Below are 24,604 nucleotides of genomic sequence, written 5' to 3'. Positions count from 1 at the left end.
ATACACTGAATCTAGGATGTACAAAGATGTTAAGTGAGGTTGAGTAAATTTTTTGTAATCTTTATTCGTTACACTGGATTGTTTCGAAGGTTGATCGCTCTATAAACTTGAGGAGGTTTTTTCACATTTGGGTTTTCTCGTAAAATTTATGGTGCTCGTTCTTAATTTACTTTTTCGTATATTTTTTCTAACATTTCATTAACTAGTGTGTAAGTATACATGCTTTCCGAAGTGTTGTATTATGTTTTTTTATGTTCCATCATATATCTGTTGTTCACTTTGAACCCACGTCTCTCTCTACATAGATAACACACACACATAGATATATATATATATATATATATATTTGCGAAATTATCATGGTGACATAAATATGTAAATGTTCTAGTAAGAACACAAAGATGCAGGCAAAACAACGAATGATCAAATCAATTGAAAATGAACAACATTGGAATCCATCAGAAATTTAAGGGAAAACTCTCTAGAGTTTTGATATATTTGATAAAATGATAGATGATAACCATTAAAACTGTCTACAACTCTAATATGATTTAAAATAAAAATGTAAAATTATGAAAATACCCCTAGAAAACGGCTCATTAGAGGTCCTAAATGATGAAATTTCGTGAAACTAGGGTAGGACCAGTTGTCAAGGCATTGGTTCGGTTCAGAACATCATTTCGCTTCAACCAGTCAAATTTCATCGAATTCTGACAACGTTGCAACAATTCCAGCCCACTCAAATCAAGCCCAACAAATTGATTTCTACCGATCGATATTCCTGGTAAATAACTCCAACTTGAAGGGCAGCCTATACCAGTCCCTATATCACACAGAATGACAATGGCATCTAAATTTTAAAAACTATTATCGGTGGGTGAAGGCATCTACTAGAAAAGAAAGACAGCGTGTGTGGGTTGTGAAAGGCAGCAAGTCAAGGACTAACAGACAGAAATGGTATTTGTTTGAAATATCTTCGTCGAAATTATGGTCCCCCTTTCCTAACCTTAGCTTGTCTTATATCAAAATTTTAGTTTTTGTAAATAAAATCAATGAGTTTTTACTTGTCTTATACGTACGTACCCTTCAATTTTCTTTTAATTTTAATTTTTATTTTTATGAAGAACATGGAAAGCATGGCCAGCCAGTAGCCACCCATCAGAAATCAGATCCAATCTAATATCAATCCGTATTTATTTTAACGTGCTAAAGTGATATAAGGAATATAATGCAGGATAATGTGCGTGTGTGTTTGTTTTTTTTTTGTGTGTATAGATATATACACATTTGTCTTGCAAATTATTGAGGGAGAATAATTGTAAGAATGTATATTGCTTTTGCTGAGGTGTACACGTTGTGGAAATAGTTAACAAATTACCTAAACTTGTGGTATTGTGCAGGCATTTTTTTTAAAAAAAAGTGAAAGACTTGATTGTATTAAGATACCTAATAAATTATGTGATTGAAACTCGTAGGCACTCGGGTCATCATAAAGATGGAGTACAATCAAGAGGATTAAAAAAAGAAAAAAACTAAAAACACAAAACACAAAGACGACCATCGTCGAACGACAATGTATTACATCGGACATCGTTGGACCACCGTCGAATGATTTTCATACTCCATTGGTCGACGCCAGGTAACAAAGACTGAACAAAAAAACCAATACACAGATCACAACTTGGATCTATACAAGAATCTTGACTTCTCCTTCAAGAAGAGAGACCGATCTCTCTCATATCTAAAAATTTCATTACTATAAAACTGAATATATATCACTAGAGCACACTAGAAATGCCATTGATCAAAGATGGAGGAGATCTATAGCTAGAGAAGAGAAATCCTACAAAATCTTAATTAAAAAATTAAACAAGTATGGATTGAGAAATGGTAGATCAAACTTATGGGAGGAGGAGGAAAATATGTGGAGAAGGGGTGGGGAAAAGGAGAATAGTTAGACTCTCCTCCTCCCTAATCGGTTTTGAAGACGAGATGATAGTTGAGAAGTTTTTTTTAGAGAGTTGAAAGGTTTTTTTTTGGTAAAGGTGTGGTGCTTTTTACTTGACAATTTATTCAGCCAATTATTGCATGGTGTTATCAAGTGTGTATTAATTAACTAGTAAATGAAATGTATTAGTAGGGGAGGGGAGAGATCAGACTCTTCACTTCCTCGCCACCTCTTCCTCCTCCTCCCATGAGATAGCTCTGCCATTCTGTATCTAGATTTGTTTTTCTTTTTATGTTTTATGTTGAATAAGGATGTTACTGGATTTTTATTCTCCGACTCTAGATCTACTCCATTCGTCGTAGATTTTCGATCATTGACGTTTCTGGTGTGCTTCGATACTTATATTTACTTTATAGTGATGAAATTTTCAGATCTGAGGGAGATCAACCTCTATTGTTGAAGGAGAAGCCAAGATCTTTGATATAGATCCAAGGTGTAATATGTGTGTTGTTTTTCTATTTAGTCTTTGTTACTCGGTGTAAATCGAAGGAGTCCATTGATGTCTGGTGTAATATGGTGTTGTCCTGGAGTGTCCGACGATGATCGTTTTTAGTGTTTGTGTTCTTTTGTTTTTTTTTCTTGTTTTTCATGTTTTCCTCTTGGTTGCTCTTCATCTTTATGGTGACCCGAGCACCTATAAGCATCAATTACCTGATTTATTGGGTGACTCAATACAATCAGGTCTATCAACTTTTCACCAGACTATGCTTGATTAAACAAAGAAAGATGAAAAAATAACATGAACAAGTAGATCTAGCCATTTGAACACTCCTCCAAGTAGATCTAAATCTAGATCCACCGAAATAATGACTAGCAATACTTAATCTTGATGCTTGGAACTCAAAATCTATTAAAAGATCTCCCATCATACGTCATTCTTGAAGCCTAACCATCTCCCCCTAACATTCTCCCAATTGGAATTCTGGTGGAGAAAGCCATAATCTGCACTATTATTAAAACAAAACAAATATGGTGTCATTTGGTGTTCGAAGATATCCGGTGGAGTTTGGTGTTGTCCGGCAACAATCGATTTTGTATCTTTTTTTTTTTTTTTGTGGGATGTATATCATCTTTATGGTGGCTCAAGTGCCTATAAACCTCAAATTCTCGTACCTTTTTAAAAAAAAATGAAATGTATCAGTTTATACAAATACTCAAATATGCATCCATATACGAGTAAATGAAAAGATACATTTGCCTACGGGTTATTGATGGAGATTGATTGTGACTGTATATAAATATCCGGTGGAGTTTGGTGTTGTCCGGCAACAGTCGATTTTGTATCTTTTTTTTTTTTTGTGGGATGTATACTTTATAGTGGCTCAAGTGTCTACAGACCTCAAATTCTCGTACCTAATTTAAATATGCTATCTTTTCCAAAAAAAAAAAAAGAAGGTCTATTACCTTTTTAAAAAAAAAAAATGAAATGTATCAGTTTATACAAATACTCAAATATGCATCCATATACGGGTAAATGAAAAGTATATTTTTTTGTTATACATTTGCCTACGGGTTATTGATGGAGATTGATTGTGACTGTATATTATATATATAGTGCAAGCGTGTCGGCCAATTAATGGACCCTAACTAGGAGGATTTCTGGCACCATTTCATACTCAACACCTTACTAATCTTATTATTTTATTAAATATTGAATATTACCCACCAAAATTAGGGTGATATATGATGTGACAGTTGACAATTAAAATATTTAATTCAATTCTGTTAATATAACTATATAAATATAGATAAAGATAGACTCGAATACCCCTCAAAAAAAAAAGATAAACTCGAATACGTTAGTTTAAGTTGGGTGACTATTAGATTAGATTATATGTTCTATCGGCACATAAATAATTAAGTATATACATCTCATTGGCATTATTTATTTTTTTTGAGTAAAAAAACAATATTTCATTAATGAAGATTAGTTTCTACATAGGGTAGAATCGAAGGAGGGCATGCCTCAAGCAAATAATCATCTTCTAGAGATATGTGAACTAATATAGTTAAGTGATGTGCCACAAAATTTACAGATCGTTTAGCATGTGTAAACACACAACAATTGAAAAGTCGAACACTAGCCTGGATATCGTGAAGAACAACACCAGATGGATGCAAAGAACCGTCAGCCCCATTAATCGCAGAGATAACCTCTAGCGAATTGCTCTCCACATTGACATTATTAATAGTTAAATTTACCTAACCTTGATAATTCTTCCTTTATATGTCCAATGATGATGAGTGAGTGCTTTATCCAACCAATTATGGCATAAACCTATCATACCATGCCAGCTCCTCCTTTAGTTGTTTTTTTTAAATAAAAAATATCATAGACATGATTGTATTAAGTAACCTAATAAATTAGATAAATGAGCTTCGTAGACACACATGTCATCATAAAGATTGATTACAATCAAGAGGATTAAACAAAAAAAAAAACAAAAACACTAAGAAAACACAAACACTAAAGTGGTCATCGCGAGACACTTCTGCACGACACCATATTATATCAGACGTCTCCAGACAACTGTCCAACGAGTTCGACTCCAGCGATCTACGTCGGATAACTAAACAAAACAGAAAAATATACACCTATTGTAATTTGGATATACAACCAACAAAGATATTGATTTCCCCTTCAACAAGACAGACCGAGTTCCCACGTATCCTTTTAACTGGTTTAGGAAACAAGAGTAGTCTTTCTTCATATAAGGACCACTTAATTCTTCGTCTCTCATCATTCTCCACCCAACTCTCTCTCCTCCTCTGTCTCTCCGGTTCTCTATCTAACATGGTGCTCTCCAAGACAGCCTCACAGTCTGATGTTTCAGTCCACTCCACTTTCGCTTCCCGATATGTCCGATCCTCTCTTCCAAGGTTCGATCTCTATCTTCATCTTTCTGTATTTATTGATTCTATTAGCAAGAGTACTGTCGTGGCGTTCCAGGACGTTCCACTGAATGTTTTCGATCTGGGAATGAAAATGAATGCAGGTTTAAGATGGGAGAGAACTCGATCCCGAAAGAGGCGGCGTTTCAGATCATCAACGACGAGCTGATGTTGGACGGGAATCCGAGGCTGAACCTGGCGTCGTTTGTGACGACGTGGATGGAGCCGGAGTGTGACAAGCTCATCATGGCTTCTATTAACAAGAACTATGTTGACATGGATGAGTATCCTGTCACTACTGAACTCCAGGTAATTAATTTCATTTCTTTTTTTTTAAATAATTATTTTATTTAAGTCCTTCCTACCAGTTCCTCTATCTCAGGATTTTTTTTTTCATTTTTTTAATTTCCCTCACTAATTTTTGTTTGTGGGTTAGGTGAAAGTGATCTGTACTTTAGAGATTTTTTTTTAATTTATTTCTAAACCCCAACACTTATCCTAATCCTAATCCTAATCCTAATATCGATAATATTGTAAACCTTATAAGTAGCATGTATGGATCGTAAATCGAGAAAATTGAATTTTAATTGATACTGCAAATAAATTCTATTGTCCCTTGTCATGTCATAGAATTTAAGATTTAAAGTTTACGATTATAGAATCGTAAATTGACATATCATAGAGTCGTAATATAAAGAGTTGAATTGAAATATCTCAAATCTTAAACTCATCCAACTCGATCTCCTTGAAGTGTTTCAATCCAATTGATTTCCATGTTTACTGAAACTCTTGATCCAAATAGCAAGATTGTATTGGAGACGCCCAATGCCACATGAGACAAGAAGTATCACAATTTGTGCAAGTGGGATGCCAAGTTGGCCATTAGGTTTTTTGTTGGTTTATTGAGGAACGTGCAATGACCGTTGATATATATATATATATATTAATGAAATATACTTATTATTCTAATTATTATTCAACACAAACATTGGAACAAATTAGATGAAAATAAAATATAATAGCTTTAAGAAATTGAGATCTAGCTTTGGTTGGAATAAAATCATTGAAATGTTTGAATTGGTAAACCATGCATTGTCTATAAGGCTAAGCAATGCATGTGGGGGGCCTACAAGAAATTAAAAGTAAAGCTTATCTATTTTTTTTTCAAAGCTTCCTTAAATTTTCTTAGGCCAGCCTAGCACTATAAATGGCCGGCCAAAATACAAAGATAATATAAAAAGAAAACTATAAATGGCCAAAGAAGTAGGTGGGCTTATCTCTCTCTCCCCCTCTTAATTTATCCTGATAATTCTGTTAGATATTTTGAAAATATGAAATACTATTAATTATTGATATGAAATTGACAAATTCAATTGATGTTACATAAGGAGTTAGGACCCCCAACCCCACTTCGGCTCCTCTAAATTAGGATAACATTGATTCTTGTAGGGTCTTGCACGCATCATTGAGGCTGCCAATTTGTATATTAAATTATTTATTTAATTAACGCGGTTTTCCATTATTAAATAATAGTACATATAAAAAAAAGAAAAAAAGAGAATGTCTGATTGTTTGGTAAGGCCTTCCTAAACGTGTCATTAGTTTGGATCGTGAATTTAATCGCGGTAATTCTTAGTGCAAGCGATAAGTCGTGAGTTCAAGTCTCATGAACCTTACGTGTGTTAATGTCATCCTGCGTTATCTCTCACACTAATTCTCGGCTCAAGACTCAACTGGCCTATGGGAGTTGTAGAATTTCCATATCACCCGGGCTTTTACTAACGAATTGTTCAGTGAATAACTGGGTGTATTCTATGTTAAAAAAGAAAAGAAAAGACAAGGCTTTCATTCACCTACAGATTTCTTCTCCTTTCTTATAAAAGAAATTCTTTGATTTGGCCAAGTTTGGTATTTTGTGTTCCTTTTTTAGACTAAATTATTGCCGAGATTTATGGCGTTAAATTTGAAATCCAAGCGAATTGCAGATAGGTTTTTTCTCCTTTTCCTTTCTTCAAAGCAATAGAAAAGTCAAGTAGGACGCTTCGTGGACCAGCGATGTCTGCACGCATGTGACTGGCTGTGAGTACAAGGGTTAGGGCCCACATACAACTGTATAGGGATGGCAATGGATCAAGTCGGGCCCACATACAAGTGTATGGATGTCAATGGATCGAGTGTGCTTTTTCAGAGCGATTTGGCTCAGCTTGGTCTATTTTTATTAAATAGACCGAGTTCAAGTGGAATTTTAAACAGGCTGTCCTGTCCATTTCATTGAAATTTATTATAATTATTCTTTCACCTTTACGTATACTTGCTTCAAGTCTTTCTTTTAATAGTTTCCTTCAATTACAAGAACTTCTAGGGAACTTAATTATTCTTACATTAACAAGATACTTTATAATTTATAGATGTGAATATGTCGCCTAATGATAAAATTACAGGAGTGCAATCTATAGATCACATGTTCAATTCTTATAAATAGCTGAGTATTGTCTCAAAGTAAATGTTGTTATGTTTGTGTAAACAGAACCGATGTGTAAACATCATAGCACACCTCTTCCATGCACCACTTGGGGAATCAGAGGCGGCGGTTGGAGTAGGAACAGTTGGGTCATCAGAGGCAATCATGTTGGCTGGATTGGCCTTCAAGAGGAAGTGGCAGAACAAGAGAAAAGCAGAAGGTAAGCCTTATGACAAACCCAACATTGTCACTGGAGCCAATGTTCAGGTTTGCTGGGAGAAATTCGCAAGGTACTTTGAAGTGGAGCTCAAGGAAGTGAAGCTCACTGAAGGATATTATGTAATGGACCCTGCCAAAGCTGCTGAAATGGTTGATGAGAACACCATTTGTGTTGCTGCCATCCTTGGTTCCACTCTCAATGGCGAATTTGAAGATGTCAAGCTCCTGAACGATCTCTTGACGGAGAAGAACAAGCAAACTGGGTATGCATATACTATATTTACCTGCATTAGTTTATCTATTTTGGTTTTGTTATGGTTAGTCTATATTGAAATTTATCTGCATATATGCAGATTGAACTGGTGATTTTTCTGTTGCATTGATTTTGGTTTTTCTGTTGTGTATGTATAGGTGGGATACACCAATCCATGTTGATGCGGCAAGTGGTGGCTTCATAGCGCCATTTGTATTCCCAGAGATTGAGTGGGACTTCAGACTGCCGCTGGTGAAGAGTATCAATGTGAGTGGACACAAGTATGGACTTGTTTATGCTGGCATTGGTTGGGTCATTTGGAGGAGCAAAGAAGATTTGCCTGAAGAACTCATCTTCCACATCAACTATCTTGGAGCAGACCAACCCACTTTCACCCTCAACTTCTCCAAAGGATCCAGTCAAGTTATTGCTCAGTACTATCAACTAATCCGATTGGGTTACGAGGGCTATCGGAATGTGATGGAGAATTGCATTGAAAACATGACGGTGCTCAAAGAAGGCTTGGAGAAAACAGGGAGGTTCACCATTGTTTCGAAAGACATTGGAGTACCGTTGGTTGCATTTTCCCTGAAAGATCACAGTCTTCACAATGAGTTCGAGATCTCTGATTTGTTGCGCCGTTTCGGATGGATTGTTCCTGCCTACACCATGCCTGCTGACGCTCAACATGTGACGGTACTTCGTGTTGTCATCAGAGAGGACTTTTCGCGAACACTTGCTGAGCGTCTCGTTTTGGACATCGAAAAGGTTCTGCACGAGCTTGACACCTTGCCATCCAAAATCAGTGCTAAGTTGGCAATTGCTGATGAAGCGAAGAAGGATGGTGTTGAGAAGAAAACAGCTTTGGAGACACAGAGGGAGGTCACTACTGCTTGGAAGAAGTTTGTCATGGACAAGAAGAAAATGAATGGTGTTTGTTAAAGGTGCGATGCATATAAACCTTAATTTATTGTTTAAAACTGAGTGTGAATGGCTTGTCTAACACTACTAGTTTCCTAATATTCTGCGAGAGACTGTGTCAACCTTTTGCTATTGAAATGTACTGCTTCATACTTGAATAATTGAATGATATATTTCATTCTGTTTGAATCTTTGACACTAATAACCTACATCCAATTGACATAATCCAACCGAATAATACATAAATAAAATCATTGTACCTCTTACACAAGTGTCACGTTTTCTCAACCTAAGAACAATTGGTGACGACACATAAAAGAAAAAAACTGTGTATACCAGTGGTTCAGAGATAACAATATCCTCGAATGTTGGAGCTTAGATTTTTAATAATTTAATTGAAGACTCGAGCCAAAATACGTAAAAGATAGTAACATCAATAACAATCATGCCACGGTAGTACCACACCCTACCAATCTAATCATGATTTTTAGATAAAAGAGAAACAATGCATTAAGAAGATAAGAAGACATGATCACGCATAATCTCCACCGGCCGCCCCTTGTATGTGAGTGAGTTTCATGGTTTTAAAGGTGGTTTCCCCTTGACAACAGTGACTGGACATGAAGCATTTGTCATCACATACTTGCTAACACTCCCAAGCAGTACCCTGCACTCAAATTATGAAACTCTGATACTCGTGAATAATCTTATAATTGATCAGATTATAAAGTTAATGCTTGGAACGACTTTTCACATGCGTTGGTGTAAGAAAATCGATCCAAACATATCAAAGTGATATTGTCTGCTCTAAGTCAAAGACTCACACGGTTTTATTCTTATGTGGTTCCTCCGAAGCATTTAGGCTTATGTACCACTTCGATGGTTACGATTCTACCATATATGTTTCTTCCTTAGTTGAGTTATGTCAATCTGATGTGAGACTACAAATCTTGACATTCCCATGCATTTGTGGACTCGGTTATGTGAGACCCTACAAATGGATACGGGTAGATGTAATGTCCAAATAGACCGATTCTTTGCTTCAATACCATAATAGAAAATCCAGTACAAACTCGTCAAAGTGATATCGTCTGCTCTGAGCAATAGGCCCACACGAATTTGTTTTCTTAGGTTGTCTCCGAATTATTTAGGCCCAGAAAATGTTTTACGTTTGAGAAGAGGTAGACCTTCTCTTATATATCACTCAATTGGGTTATGCTAATCCGATCTGGGATTACCAAATCTTTAACAGTTAGTGTATGCTAATCCGATCTGGGACTACCAAATCTTTTAACAGTTGGTGTGTGTATATACCAATTCATACCTTTTAATAGTACCAACACCTCTGCTTCCAAGAACAAGAGAATCAAGCTTGAGATCCTCCACAGCATCACACAGCTTCTCTCTTGGATCACCCCAGTACACCTTGGCAACCACTTTAGCCTGCTCAATACATATCAAAACACCCAAAATCATACACTCATATACAATATATGTATACAGATTTATAGATATATACAAAGTACATACCCCTTTTGTCCTTGACACGGTATCTAAAATATCAAGAACTTCAGGATCATGAGTTAGACCATACTGCTTTGAGTAATTGATCTCTCTAAACTCCTCCAGAGGCACCAAAGCTGATAAGATTCAAATATTCTATAAATAATTAGTACATAATCAATAAAAATAATATAAATTTACATAAAACATATATATATATGCATACGTGATCCAGTGTCCTCGAAAAGCTGCTTCCTGGTGTGATCAGCTTTGGCTGGCTGGACTTGGATTAGGATCAATTGATCGCCGCCGTGGATCAGATTATCCGCCGACCATCGGAGGGCTTGTTTGCTGGTCGGAGAGTAGTCTAAGCCAACACCAACTCTACGTGGGTTGCTCATATTTTTCTCTGAATTATTGCTGCAACTAGTTTGATTTAATATGTTTGCCCTGTGTTATGCTCTCTTGCTTCTTATATATGTCCCATCATCAAAGTGAGGGTTCTTGAAGGTGCTGGAAAATGTATGTGTATTATATTGTATGAATGGAGGATAGGAAAAAAAGTTAATTAATTAGATTTTATTCCTTATGCCGACCTAAAATACACACATCTATGATTTAGAATATATGGGACCCAAAATAATGGACATCACTTGTCATTTCACTTTTAACACCCTTAAAAAGTAGCCGTATTTTAAGTTCGCATAGGAGATTCATGTATATATTATAGTAAATATAACTTATTATCTGTAGTGAACAAAAATTGATCATCACGTTGGCCGAACACTCCTTGGCATTGTTGGGGATGTTCAGTTGTTTGCTCCTCCGTGATCCGGCTACACTCTCCCTGAAAACAAAGGTGATCAGTGAACCGATAGCCGTTTTGGCAACCGAGGACACTCTGACGCTCAAGTCAATCTTCAGGATAATCACAAAGCCAAATGAATCACAAAATAGAGCTTAAAAATTAGGTTGAGATCTTGACCCCTCTATATAGGGGAAGAGTTTCATACTCACACAACTCATTTGAATCTTTGTAAAGATTCCCCTAACCCATTTGAATATTTGTAAAGATTTACCTAAATCAATTTATTGATAAAAGTCTATCAATTGGAGTGACCAATAGGATTATATATATACTCAAATTATATCATGAAATTCATCTTCCTTTAATCCTTTTTAAAGCCAAATAAATAAATTTTTATCACGTGCACTATAATATGCAATGAAACGCAGCGTTTAGGTAGTATAATATATCATAGTTCACGTGGATACATTGGGGCTCAAACGGCTTTGTTTCTTTTGGTGCCGTCACTTAATAGTACTTGAGCTCAGTAAAAAGACCTCATACATGTGAGGGGACTTTCGCTTATAAACCCACACCACTTGGCTTAATCGAGCGGTGTGGGACAAATAACTCGTAACATCTTCCTTTCGATATATATTTTTTCTAAAAGTTTGAATCATGCAATTCAAAACTGTTTATAATTTCAAATTTATTTAGTTTTGGTGTTAAACCATCCAGGGTAGTAAATTAAATTGGCTTAGGATGAATCCTTTTAGTTGGGGATTCAAGTTTTGAGTATCTAGAGAGATTGGATGACAATCCAAGAAGCCATGAGTTTAAGGGAAATCAAAGTGTCTGGGCCAAAAATAGTCTATAAATGAGTCAGTGTGTCAGGGTCCATGATAACTGTTGATCAAGTGAACATCAAACCCTTGAGAGCCCAAGTTTCACCCAGCCAAGGCAAAATCCGGTCAGCACTAGACCCGTGAGACCATGAGAGTCTAAGTTGAATTAGGAAAGTCCAAAGGCTCGAATAAATGACGACTAGGCCCACGAGAGCCTAAAGTCCAACCCTGAAGAGACCTATGAGAGTCTCCAGTCACGATCGAAGGGCCCATAAAGGCCCATACGACCCAAAACTAAGTCCACAGCAAGATGAGGCCCACAAAAGCTTAACTCCAATGGGTCCAGGCAGAGCCCCATCCATTCCTAAGAGACTCAAAGCCCACATCGCCAAGAAACTCCCCCAAATGGCCTTGGCCCTAATCACAGCCCAAGGTATGTCCATACAGTCAGCACATGCAGGTCACATGACCTATAGCACTATAAATAAGGGAGGACCCCTCCTTATGAAGGCTCTTAACTATTTGATATCTCTCTCTCTCTCTAAAATAGCCTTTCAATTCTCTTACTAAATATTTTCTTACTATTTACTGATTTGATCGTCGAAGCTTCTCCGGTTGGTATCACACTGGTGCCCCAACTTCACGGTTGTCTCTCTTTGTGTAACCTTGCAGGATTGTTGAAGATCTCGATCGACAATATAAATTGATTGTAGATTTTTGGATTTACACAGTCACAAAGTTATATCGTTATCAAAAACAAAAGGGAGGCTCTATCATAAAATATTACTCTTTTTTCTGCATAATATTAATTAGATATATAGAATTTCATAAATTAATGGAACTTCACTCAGGGAAATTTTGGTGATTTCGATTTGTCAACCTGCCCACCTTTTTACTTTAAAGTGGTTTCTAATTTACGAGATGGTGGCAGTAGAAGCCCTAAGTTGCAGCATTGCTTGCACATAGTGGGAGAGGTTGCCCCCAAAAAAAAAAATGATAATGCTTGAGACCCGCAAAAAACCCTCATTTAATGTAGAGTGTTGGATGTGAAGTGAGTCCTACATGTGTGTTTTTAATCCATGATTATTTTAATGCTACATAGATTTAGGGAACTTTTGGGGGTCTCTAGCATTGTTCCAAAAAAAAAGACCTACTTTTGGACGAGATAAGAAAATTATGAAGGTGGTGATTGATGAAATTCACCATGAGCAAATTAAATTGGGCCACTTTCTTGGACCAAGCCCGGTCCACGGGTCTAATATAACTACCAAAGCCCAAATTTTTGTACGAAGGCTGGGCCAGGCAGGTTACCGAACCAATGATCTGCTATCTAAAGTATAAACAGTTGATTTATCAATTTAGGTTCACAAAAAAAAGGGTACAACATGTACTTTAAAAGGATTAAATGTATTTAGCATTTAATTTAAGAAGTAACATATAAATATGGAATCCACCATTTTTTATCCATTTATATTTAAAATGTCTTTTCTTTTATTTTGCCATATTTTTGAGAGCTAGTAAATATACAGAGCAATATTCTTATAAGAATATATTTATTTTTTAAAAAAATTATGATGATCAATGATAAAACGAATATATTTGGAGTCAACACCATGAGTCAAAGGTGGTCCTATAATTGTCTCGTACGTTTGAAACAAGATAATCACTTATCTGAGATTTATCACGTAAGATGGAGTCAAATATAACGATGTCTTATATGAATTATTATTTTAAGTATCTTCAAAACTAAAAGAGTGCAGTTTCCACGGTTGTGATGAAAAATAAAAGAGTGTAGTTCGGTTATGCTAAAGACCGCATTCTAAAGAAGCTGAATGGGTTGAAGGAGAGTAGGTTTTCAATGGGGGAAGATAGGTTCTCCTGAAGTCAGTTATACAAGCCATACCAACTTATATGCTATCTTGCTTTTGATTGCGGACTAGTATTTGTAGAGATATCCAATGGGTTTGTGCTAGATATTGGTGGGGGAGTTCAGAGGAGCATAAGAAAATCCACTGGAGAAGATGGGAAAAGCTATGTGAGTCGAAATCTAAGGGAGGAATGGGCTTTAGAGATATTTTCCAGTTCAATCAAGCGTTACTGGGGAAACATGTGTGGTGCCTAATGGTTAGGTCAAATACTTTGGTAGCAAGCGTACTAAGGAGAAACTACGTACTATTCTGGAAGGGACACATTGTTGGCTAATCTAGGAGGTAATCCTTCTTATATATGGCGAAGCTTACTGTGGGAGAGAGAGCTTTTGAAGAGCGGGACTAGATGGGTTGTTGGAACAAGTGAGCACATTTAACTAGGTTATTAGACTGGATTCCCACTTTCATTGTTGACTTCAAGAAGTGCCGCCAAGCCAATCAAGGAAAGTTACATGTTTCTCATCCTAATTCAGTATGGTTGCCTCCACCATCGGGTACATTTGCTATCAATGTTGATGCATGTCTAGACACTGCCACGAGATCCTTTGGAGTAGGCTGTGTGATTAGAGATCATGAAGGATTGTTTGTAGTTGCAGCCTCAAACCGAGTAAGAAGTCTCCAATCTGTAGAGTGTCCTGAATTGTATGCCAAACGTGCAGGCCTCACTCTTGCAGCTGATTGCCGGTTGGAGAATGTAATGATTCAAAGCGATTCAAAAGGAGCTGTGGAGGGTATCAACTTGAAGGATGTTTCCCTAAATGATATTGGTAGTGTAGTCGAGGATATTAGAGCCTTCGGGGAGAGAATGCTGAATTATAAATTCTTATTTGCACCACGATCTGCTAACAAGGTGGCCCATACTATTGCAAAGTTTGCTCTTACAAGTTCGTCTTCATGTGTATGGAGATCCCCCTTTGAGCCTATTTGACTTAGGGAAGCTGTAATGTCAGATCTTCTGACCTTTGATTCTTAATAAAATACATTCTTTCCCTTTAAAAAAAACTAAAAAATTAGCTTCTAGTGGTACTTAAAAAAAGCCAAGAATTATTTTTGTCACAATAAATAATAGATCATCTCCAGTTAGGGAGTCATTTTTCCTTGTAATTGGGATAGGGGCCTGCAATCTATAGTGCCTACAATGTATGAAATCTTTTTAATTTCAACCATCCATATAAAATGGATGGTTGAGATTTAAGTTCCCAAAAAACACAACCTTCTCTTTCACAACTCCGCTTTTTATTTTATTCTCTCTCTACTCCTCTCTCTCTTTTACAACTCCTCCTTCTCTTTTCTTTTTTCTATCTCTACTCCTCTCTCGTCTCACCCTCAATGAGTACCTGTTATTGTTGTGTTTGTTGAGGTGGTGGTGTAGTCGGGAACAGAGGAAACTGTGGAGGAGGAGAGAAGCGGGGTGGAAGGATAAAGTAGAAATTGCTAGACTAACCGGCTGTCCAGTGTCGTTGAAATGAAAGATTTGCTTTTGATTACAAGTTGTAAACGAAGTATGATTTTACTGGTATTCGAAATGGAAGAACATTCATTTTTCTCTCTTGTTAATTTTTCATTCTATTTCTCTGTCGAAAACCTGAGAATATATGCTTTTAGAGATAAATGGAATGGAAAAGAAACTTCCTCGTTGGGGCTCCACGCACAAGGAAAATTGAGCATAAAGAATTAGAGGAGAAGAAGAGACAAAGTTCAAAATCATTAAGGGCCTGATTCAATGCACCATTGTTTTTGTTAAATACAACATCACAAATTTTTTATAATTTGTAGACAATAACGCCCCTTTACAAAATGACTAAAAAATACGTACTCAAATTTTAGTATAAAAACAACGTTTGATTTTGTTAAATACAACCCTAAAAAATTCCACTACCCTTTTACTATGCTTTTATAGTCGTGAATTTGTGATCCATTTTACTTTGTAGCTGGAAAAGGTTGTTAATTATGGACATCTTTGTGCAGTTATCCAAGCAGAAGATCCAATTGACTTGATCATCGTACCGTGTAATTGTATTCCACATTTTTATTGCTCACCTATTCATATGTGAAGCTTTGTATCTCGATATTATCATAGTGTCACGGTGGACCTGGGAAATCTTGAAATATAGATGTAGAATTGATCTGTTAGCTTATTCTACTGCATTTTTATACATATTTATATAAGATGGCAGTTTAATGTTACATCATTGTTCTAATGTATATAGCACTGTTATTGGTTCTTCTCTCAATAGTAAGAACTTACAGAATCGACATTTTATTTGTGTTATGCATTTTTCTTTGAAGTTTTACTTGTATTATCTGGATGCAGTTTTCTCTTCAGATCTTGGAGAAAGAAGCCAAAATACATTAAAGTTATAATAGTAAATGTGAGGTGGTGTATTTATAAAAGCATATCCATTTTAAATTGATGTTATGGTATATTTAACCAAGATGTTATATTTAACAAAAATAGCGGTGTATTTAACCGTCTCCAATCATTAAAAGAGTTGTTTTTTTTTTTTTGATCAAAAAAAATAAAGAGTCTATAACAGAGCAGAGAGTGTGGTAAAGATGAAGATGTAATCGTGTGGTTTATATACATTTGATGAAATGAATGGCTTAGATTAAAAGGATTTCATACATCGTAGGTAAAATAGATTGCAGACCCCTTAATCCCCTTGTAATTTACGCATACACCACACCCCTTTCCACGTTCACTAAAAAAGGTCCACTGTCAAATTAACAAATAATAATATATATATTTTAAGTAATTATCGCTATTTTAATAATAATTATCGTTTTCGCGAGTCTTTCGGTCTTTCCTTCTTTACAACACTGAGTGTGATCGGAAACACGGAAAAGAAAAAAATATGGAGAAGAGGATAATGGCGTGCATCGTCGCGGCCGTATTGATCCTCTGCGGAGTATCCCAGGTGAGATCCGATGCATCAGATCATCGGTTCAAACCCGGCGACGACGTCCCTCTCTACGCCAACAAGGTCGGCCCTTTCCACAATCCTAGGTATGAGTCAAAGTCTCTGGAATCTGGAATTTATGTTCTTATTGTGGATTTGGATTCCTGTACTGACTGAAATTGGGAAATTAAACATTTGAATTGTTGCATATTGAGTGAAATTTTTAGATCGTCTTTGAATTTCTGTTTGTTGTTATATGAAGCTTTTGGAACTGAAGTTATGGATCTGTTTTCTTTTAGACTCTGTTTAGTTTTCGAGAAAGAGGAATGTAAATTAGATTGTGATTTGTTGCATTTGTTGATTTAGGATCTGAGATTTTGTAAGAATTATGATTTTTGTTCCTTTTATTCCTGTGACAAACTCTTCAATTAAACATGTAATGGCGATTCCAATGTCTGCTTTGGGCAATTTGAACAATTTTTGTAGTTTCTAAGTTGACTGTGCTGAATAATCTTTTGGGATCAGGCTAAGTGACACTGTTTATTTTTGAATTCTTGTGCAGTGAAACCTACCGCTACTTTGATCTCCCATTCTGCTCATCAGGTTCTTGCCTCTTCACGTTTAATCTTTTTGTAATGATTTTCTTAAGCCTGTATGGAAATGCCAATGGTGATGTGCACAATTTTCTCATTGTGGCATGTTCATTACAGCACCTGTCAAGGAAAAGAAGGAGGCTCTTGGTGAAGTGCTGAATGGAGATCGATTGGTTAGTGCGCCTTACAAGCTCGAATTTCTGGGTGAGAAAGAGTCTGATCCTGCTTGCAAGAGGAAGCTGACAAAGGAACAAGTTGCTCAGTTCCGACATGCTGTTTCCAAGGACTACTACTTTCAAATGTATTATGATGACTTGCCAATATGGGGTTTCTTAGGAAAGGTTGACAAGGAAGGCAAAAGTGACCCAAGCGAGTACAAATATTACCTTTTTAAGCATCTTATTTTTAATATCCTTCACAATAAGGATCGAGTCATTGAGATTACTGTGCAATCTGATCAAAACTCTTTAGTGGACATTACTGAAGATAAAGAAGTTGAAGTGGAGTTCACCTACACAGTTAAATGGAAGGAAACAGAAATCCCCTTTGAGAAGAGGATGGAGAAGTATTCACAGTCTTCCTCACTGCCACATCACTTGGAAATCCATTGGTTCTCAATAATTAATTCATGCGTGACAGTTCTCCTTTTAACTGGTTTTCTTGCCACGATTCTCATGCGAGTTCTTAAAAATGATTTTTCCAAGTAAGAACAAGTCGATATATATTGTCAGTTTCACATTTTTGTTTGGGGTTTGGGTTGTTGCTTTCTGTAACTATGATGTCATTTGTATTAGGTATGCTCATGACGAGGAGTCAGCAGATGACCAAGAGGAGACTGGGTGGAAGTACATTCATGGTGATGTATTCAGGTATCCGAAGTACAAGTCTTTGCTTGCTGCAGCACTTGGTTCTGGTACGCAGTTATTTACTCTGTAAGTATCCGCCGGAGCAGTTATTGTGAGAGGGCTTTACCTTGAGTTGGCATTTTGCCTCTTTTTATCTTGGAGAAGTCCTTTAGCGTACAACTTCTAATTTTGTCTATGCGCATGTGCTTTCAGAGTACTGTTCATTTTTATGCTTGCTTTAGTTGGTGTCTTCTATCCGTACAATCGAGGGGCTCTGTTCACTGCACTGGTTGTGATATATGCGCTTACATCTGGCATTGCTGGCTACACTGCTGCCTCTTTCTATTGCCAACTAGAGGGAACGAATTGGGTGAGTAATCATTTATAGTATCTTCTTTGCCTTTTTTTCTTGTTAAAAAATTCTTCTTTGTATCTGTGTGACTCATGAGTAATTATGATGTTTGTTTCACTCTTTACTTTAAAGGGGAAACTTTTCTGAATTACTTATGGTATTTATTGGTTTCATTTTGCTAACATGTGATTCTTTTTCTTTTTTTCATTCCCTCCTCAATGGTTTCCTTTCTAATTATTTTAGTTAGATTGACGATTTGTTAAGTTAAACTTCCGAAGCGGCGAAGTGAAAAGTGAAATCACAGGGTTGTCAATAATAACTGGTATGGGGGGCATATTATGACTACTTTTAGATTCTTCTGCGTTGCACAGGATCCGGTTAACTTAATTTGATTTGTATCTAAGGAAACCATGGTAAGATTATAAAGTGATACATTTGAACTGCCAGGTGGCAGAATCTATGCAGGAAAAACTATGTGGCAATTTTGAGAAATCCCCCTACTTTATATGATCTTTATTTTCATGGACCAAATATTTTTCCATTGCTTATCCATTTTATTAGTTTCTTGGTTCATGAAGTGATACTAATATAACTTAAATTTTAACATATACTGGACTTATGGATTTGAGATTTTTGGCTTGACAGGTGAGGAATCTTTTACTGACTGGAAGCCTGTTTTGTGGACCTCTTTTCCTCACATTCTGTTTTCTTAATACCGTTGCAATAGCTTACAGTGCTACTGCGGCATTGCCTTTTGGAACAATTGTGGTGATTTTCCTTATACTTACTCTGGTCACCACACCATTATTAGTACTGGGGGGGATTGCTGGGAAAAATAGCAAGGCTGAGTTTCAGGCACCCTGTCGCACGACTAAGTATCCCAGAGAGATTCCTCCATTGCCTTGGTATCGAAAGTCTCTTCCTCAGATGGCAATGGCAGGGTTCTTGCCTTTCAGTGCTATCTATATTGAACTTTACTACATATTTGCTAGCGTGTGGGGTCACAGGATCTATACCATATACAGCATCCTCTTTATTGTCTTCATTATTCTCTTGATTGTCACAGCTTTTATCACTGTGGCATTGACATACTTTCAACTTGCTGCTGAAGACCATGAATGGTGGTGGAGGTATGTTGGCTTTTCTGTTCTGATTTTTTCTTTTCACATCATCATCTTATTAAAGAATCTCTGCGGTTTAAATTGATCTACTGGTGGTGCTTTTGTCCTCAATTTCTTAGCTGCAGTGAAAAATGTTTAGGTAGCTGGGCTCACAGAAAGAAGCGTAGTTCATATATTTTTTGCACAGTGAATTTTAGTAAACATTTTTAGTTGTTTCTTCTGAAGTTCTTGTTCAAATTTATCCAGCTTTTATTTAGGTTGAAACTTATATTTAAGAACTTCTATTAATTTTTACTTTCTTGTCAGGAACCTTTGAAATAATTTGGTGCTTCTCCTAGAGTTTCCTTGGTCTTACTTGGTTCTCCGAAGTGTTAATCCTGTCTGGCCAAATGGAAAAAATAAAAGGAACCAAAAAAAAAAAAGAATAAAAGAAACATTGAGTCCTCTGATCCTGCAGAGGGGGTGTGCCATGCCCTATTGGAACACAAAATATGCAAAACCGGACAGTTATGTTATAATTAATAAATAAGACTGAATTACTTTTGCTACCAAAATTTGGTAAACGTGAAGTCTCAGTGCCCTTGAGGCCTCAAGTATGAATTTTAGCAAACTATCAGAAAACTGAACTAGCAGGATACAAACTTGGGAAAGTAATTGGAAAAATTGGAAAAGGGCTTTGAAAATCATAAGTAGGTCCAATATTGACTTTATCCTAGGGTAAGTTTCCATATATGGTTTTGGGGGGGGGGGGGAATTTAATCTTGTAATCATTGATCTGCATCTAAAGGGTTTTTTCTTTGTTAATGTCTGGTGTTCCACTTTAGGGTCCTGTTGATTGTTTTTATGTGCTTACTCCTATTTCATGGTTGTATTTTTAGGTCATTCCTGTGTGGAGGATCAACTGGCTTGTTCATTTATGGCTACTGCTTGTATTACTACTATGCACGATCTGACATGTCGGGCTTCATGCAAACCTCATTTTTCTTTGGATACATGGCTTGCATCTGCTATGGTTTCCTTCTCATGCTCGGGACAGTCGGTTTCCGTGCTTCTTTGTTCTTTGTCCGTCATATCTACCGCTCTATCAAGTGCGAGTAGCAAGTCACCTGGTCTTCCCTATGTTACATGGTATTATTATCTTTCCTTCATTTTTGAACTTCATAATTTGTGAGAGACATTTTGATATTATGATAGTCAGACTGATGCCACAGGAGAAGAGAGGGTTGTTTGCGTTCATGCTTCTGGACTCGTCTGCGGTTTTAGGATGTTGCTTCAAGGAGCAGTTGCATATTAGACGATATATCTACATTCCTTCAATGGAGATGTTCATGTTGGGTGTATGATGCCATGAAGCTGCTGGCAGTACCTGATGCATGTTACATTTTTCTTTTTATTTGGCAGTAACTTTTGTTGTTGGGACAAAATGTAGAGTGCAAGATGCATTTATAAAAGAATACTTGTGATATTTACACGCTATGGCATCCCTTTATAACATGCTTCTCACAATTTTAGCTTCAACTAGATAATAACCCTTCTCTTTTGATACTTGTTAGTCTATGGAGACCAAATGGCAAGTCTCATTGAATAAAAACTTTCATTCCAAGGTTTAATTTAGGGTGAAGAATTATTTTGGCCCCAGAACTTTGACGAATGAGTCGATTAGGCCCTTGAACTTGATGTATACCCTCAGTTCTGTTAGTCGCCTTTCATGAATTATTTATTATTATTAATGTTGTTAACATGAATTTCATGTCGTGAGCTAATAATTTGATGACATGTGTCAGCCTTTCAAAGATTTTATGACTACTTAAAATCATTACTTTGGGTCAAATAAAACAATCGCAAATCTACTTGCAAACCTAATCCATTTAAGCTCTTGTACATTGATAATATTCCCTTGTACTTGTCCTGATTTATTTAAGCTCCTGTACATTAACAAAATGGTTCAAATTAAACCCTAAAAATCCAAACACAAGCCTAATATTACATCGTCATGAAACTCTAAACAGTTCAAGAAAACAAACACAAATAAATTAGTAGAAGTGGGCTATTACAGTTCCAGAAAACAAAACACAACTACACAAGCTCCAAACATTTTAATGTTTCAGAAACACAACAAACTATTCGAGTATTTTCCTCTCCTAGTTTCTCCATCAGTATATAATTTTGTCTTATTTGAAGTAACACGGTCAATCACATGAGATATTGAGGTTCCCGGCTACAAAAAAAATTGCCAGATACACAAGTCATTATTCAGAAATCAACATTGAACATGCAAAATGAGCTTTATAGGTAGACTTACATTGATAATTGATCTACCAATTTCATTATTTTCTTCCTTGACTTGCTTTTAGGCCTGCACTCATAGGCTGATACAGTATGCATTCATTGGGGGTTGGGCCTAGGGGTGTCTATGATCAATCCGCAACCGAGAAACCGATCCGTAACCGTGGTTATTCGATTTTTGGATATGATTTTTCGGATATGGTTATGATTTTAATAAATGTTTGGATATTTTAACGGTTATGGTTTTTTCGGTTACGGTTATGGTTATAACAGAAAAACCGAATAATATTAATATATATTATATAATATATATATATCATATATGATTTATCATATCATATATATTATATAAATATCATATTATATGTATACATATATATTATATTTGCAATGTATTTGTATATATGTATACATATATTATATATACATATGTATATGTAACATATATATATATATATGTGCAGACAGTGCACACTGCATATCCTTCAAGGAAAATTCTTGTTCGTGGCATTATGACTATTCCCTTTGCATACCTGACCAGTCATTGTCTTCCCTCTCTCTAGTCAACTTTTTTTTGTCATGACTTCATGATGTTCTCGTCTTCTTTTCATTGGTCTCCCTGATATGTTCCTTAATTTGGGTGGAAGTACATGATCCTACTGACTTTTGAGCCACATGTTTTCCCCACGTATCCCGACATGTTTTCTCCCTGACATGTTCCTTAAAAACTTTCTTTCTCGCCCTTTTACATTGCCCCAAACCACCATCTAACTCTTAGTTTTCTTGCATAACTCGCTTAAGATGCCTTGGCTTAATGTTAGGATAAGCTTCAATGAATCTATAGAAGCTCTTAGCCAAGTAGTTTAAAGTCAACCTCCTTAGTTCCCTTTGTAGATCACAAGTATGTTTACTGGAGAATGTTTTAACTTGAAAACTCATCATTTTTCTGTTGCAGGAAGCAGAAAAAAAAATCAGTCATGGGCTAACAGAATGCATTCATCAAGGTTCAGAGACTTGTTTAGCCCGAAAAAAAAGTTTGGTGGCTCATTCGTCAAAGTTCAAGGGTCAAAATGATTCTTCTCCCTTTAATTTACTTGAGAAAGGAAAAACTCACTTTTATTTTTGTAATTTTGATCCCTCCGAATTGTGAGGCAATGAACTTATCTTTTTTTCCTCCAATGAGAATTTCATTCGAATCAAAGATAACAAATGAAGAAAATAAAAAATAAAGATAAAACTCATCTTAATTAGTCAAGAAAATTCATTGACTTTTTTTCTAACACATGGAATGCAATTTATTGGCTGGTGTGGTGGAGCATGATAAACCTGATGTATGTGAATATTGGGAAATCTTGCCAATTATTCTAGATTGTGTGGATCAGTTGCAAAGTATTCGTGGGGTGCATGGTTTATCAAAATTAACTATCTAAGTCAAGTGGGCCGTCTCATCTCTCTAGAGCGATTTCTTTAACCAAGGAGAAACCTTGGCTCCTACTGTACTTGCAATGAGGGTTTGTTCTATGTTGGATTTGATTATGTGAAATCAAATGCCACAAGGCTTGTATGTTTGATTACTCTCTTTCGTTCATTTTCCTCTCCCTTTGCTGTTTCTTTTGTTTACCGTGTCAAATTAGAATTGTGAGGCAATAGTGCAAAACTTGCCGAAGCTTTGTTTCGTTACTCTGAGCCAGAAGAGGTGGGGTTATTAAAATTGTTATGTTTTAGGACTTGGCATATTTCCCTTCTTTGGTTCGTATATCCAATTACTTGTAACGTTTTTTTTTTATTAGGTGACGAATTTTCCTTCAACATGTGGAGCTTGTGCTGCTACTCTACTGCTAGATGTGAGACGCAAATGTTTGTCACAAGTATCATCATGCACGTTGTTATGCTTTTCATGAAAATTTATCTGATTTATTCTGATTACTTAAAATGCTTAAGTGATGGGACTGATAATTGTTAGACAGGGTAGTTCAAAAACAATTAAGAACCTGCTTTCGGCCACTAAGAAAATACTCAGATTATTACGTTCACACAATATGTAAATATCAATCACGGATGAAATTAAGAATGGAACAAACCAAACCAAGTTGTGCTTGCAACTTATGCAATTTCACCTCCCATGCCTTCTTGGTTACACACGAGTGGCAGCACAACTACAAGTGTATGGCGAATCAAAAATTGAATGCTACTCTCTCTCAAAGAAGGCACGAATTTTAGAAGGAAGATGAACCTTGGAAGCAGAGGCGAAACCAGGACTTTATATGAGGGGGGTCGTAGTGATGGACAGAGGATTTTATGTTATGGTAAACAAAGCTAAGCGGGAGTCCGCTACCCCCGGAATTTTTTTGAATAATTGCTTCAACATGCTGATCTACGGAATGATAGATTAGGTCACGTTAATTATAAAACATGAAAAGAAGTAAAAACGAGGCATGAAAAGTTTTAAACCTTTCAAGGGTGATGTTGAAAATCAACTTGACAAAAAGTATTTCATGATGAATGCTATATTGATAAGTTCAGGATTACCTTACCTGATAACTTGTTGGGGAGGACATTTTATCAGCTAATAATATTCTGAATAAAATACCTCAGAAAAAATTGGTAAGACACCATGTGGTTATGTAATGATAGGAGAATTTTCTATGAATACATACAAATGTTGGGGTCTTTAGCCAAGGTGACAGTTT

General features: G+C 36.2%; 3 protein-coding genes across 4 annotated transcripts; 2 read left to right on the top strand and 1 right to left on the bottom strand.

Annotated features, from left to right (window-relative positions):
- The first annotated feature begins 4,726 nt into the window (after window positions 1-4,726).
- Window positions 4,727-8,935, top strand: LOC120012768 (glutamate decarboxylase). The gene is made up of 4 exons (XM_038864250.1): window positions 4,727-4,888; window positions 5,005-5,209; window positions 7,428-7,843; window positions 7,992-8,935. The coding sequence occupies exons 1-4, from the start codon at window positions 4,803-4,805 to the stop codon at window positions 8,773-8,775; spliced, it is 1,491 nt and encodes a 496-aa protein (XP_038720178.1). The 5' UTR covers window positions 4,727-4,802; the 3' UTR covers window positions 8,776-8,935.
- Window positions 8,936-9,119: 184 nt separating this feature from the next.
- On the bottom strand, window positions 9,120-10,766 carry LOC120012769 (universal stress protein PHOS32). Its single transcript, XM_038864251.1, has 4 exons — window positions 10,484-10,766; window positions 10,285-10,394; window positions 10,079-10,197; window positions 9,120-9,421 (listed from the first exon to the last, which is right to left on the bottom strand). Exons 1-4 carry the CDS (start codon window positions 10,656-10,658, stop codon window positions 9,331-9,333), a joined length of 495 nt encoding a protein of 164 aa, XP_038720179.1. The 5' UTR covers window positions 10,659-10,766; the 3' UTR covers window positions 9,120-9,330.
- Window positions 10,767-16,608: 5,842 nt separating this feature from the next.
- Window positions 16,609-21,146, top strand: LOC120013161 (transmembrane 9 superfamily member 4-like). Of its 2 annotated transcripts, none has more exons than XM_038864882.1 (8): window positions 16,609-16,824; window positions 17,280-17,320; window positions 17,428-18,013; window positions 18,105-18,242; window positions 18,369-18,525; window positions 19,153-19,637; window positions 20,507-20,756; window positions 20,840-21,146. In XM_038864882.1, exons 1-7 carry the CDS (start codon window positions 16,673-16,675, stop codon window positions 20,724-20,726), a joined length of 1,779 nt encoding a protein of 592 aa, XP_038720810.1. In that variant the 5' UTR covers window positions 16,609-16,672; the 3' UTR covers window positions 20,727-20,756; window positions 20,840-21,146. The 2 variants fall into 2 exon arrangements, with proteins under 2 accessions (XP_038720810.1, XP_038720811.1); XM_038864883.1 differs by having other exon boundaries at window positions 20,827-21,146.
- The last annotated feature ends 3,458 nt before the right edge of the window (window positions 21,147-24,604 follow it).

The sequence above is a fragment of the Tripterygium wilfordii genome, chromosome 13, assembly GCF_013401445.1.
Source record: "Tripterygium wilfordii isolate XIE 37 chromosome 13, ASM1340144v1, whole genome shotgun sequence".
In the NCBI taxonomy this organism is placed as follows: domain Eukaryota; kingdom Viridiplantae; phylum Streptophyta; class Magnoliopsida; order Celastrales; family Celastraceae; genus Tripterygium; species Tripterygium wilfordii.
Note: the sequence above shows the minus strand (reverse complement) of the source record. Positions and strands in the feature narration are given on the sequence as shown.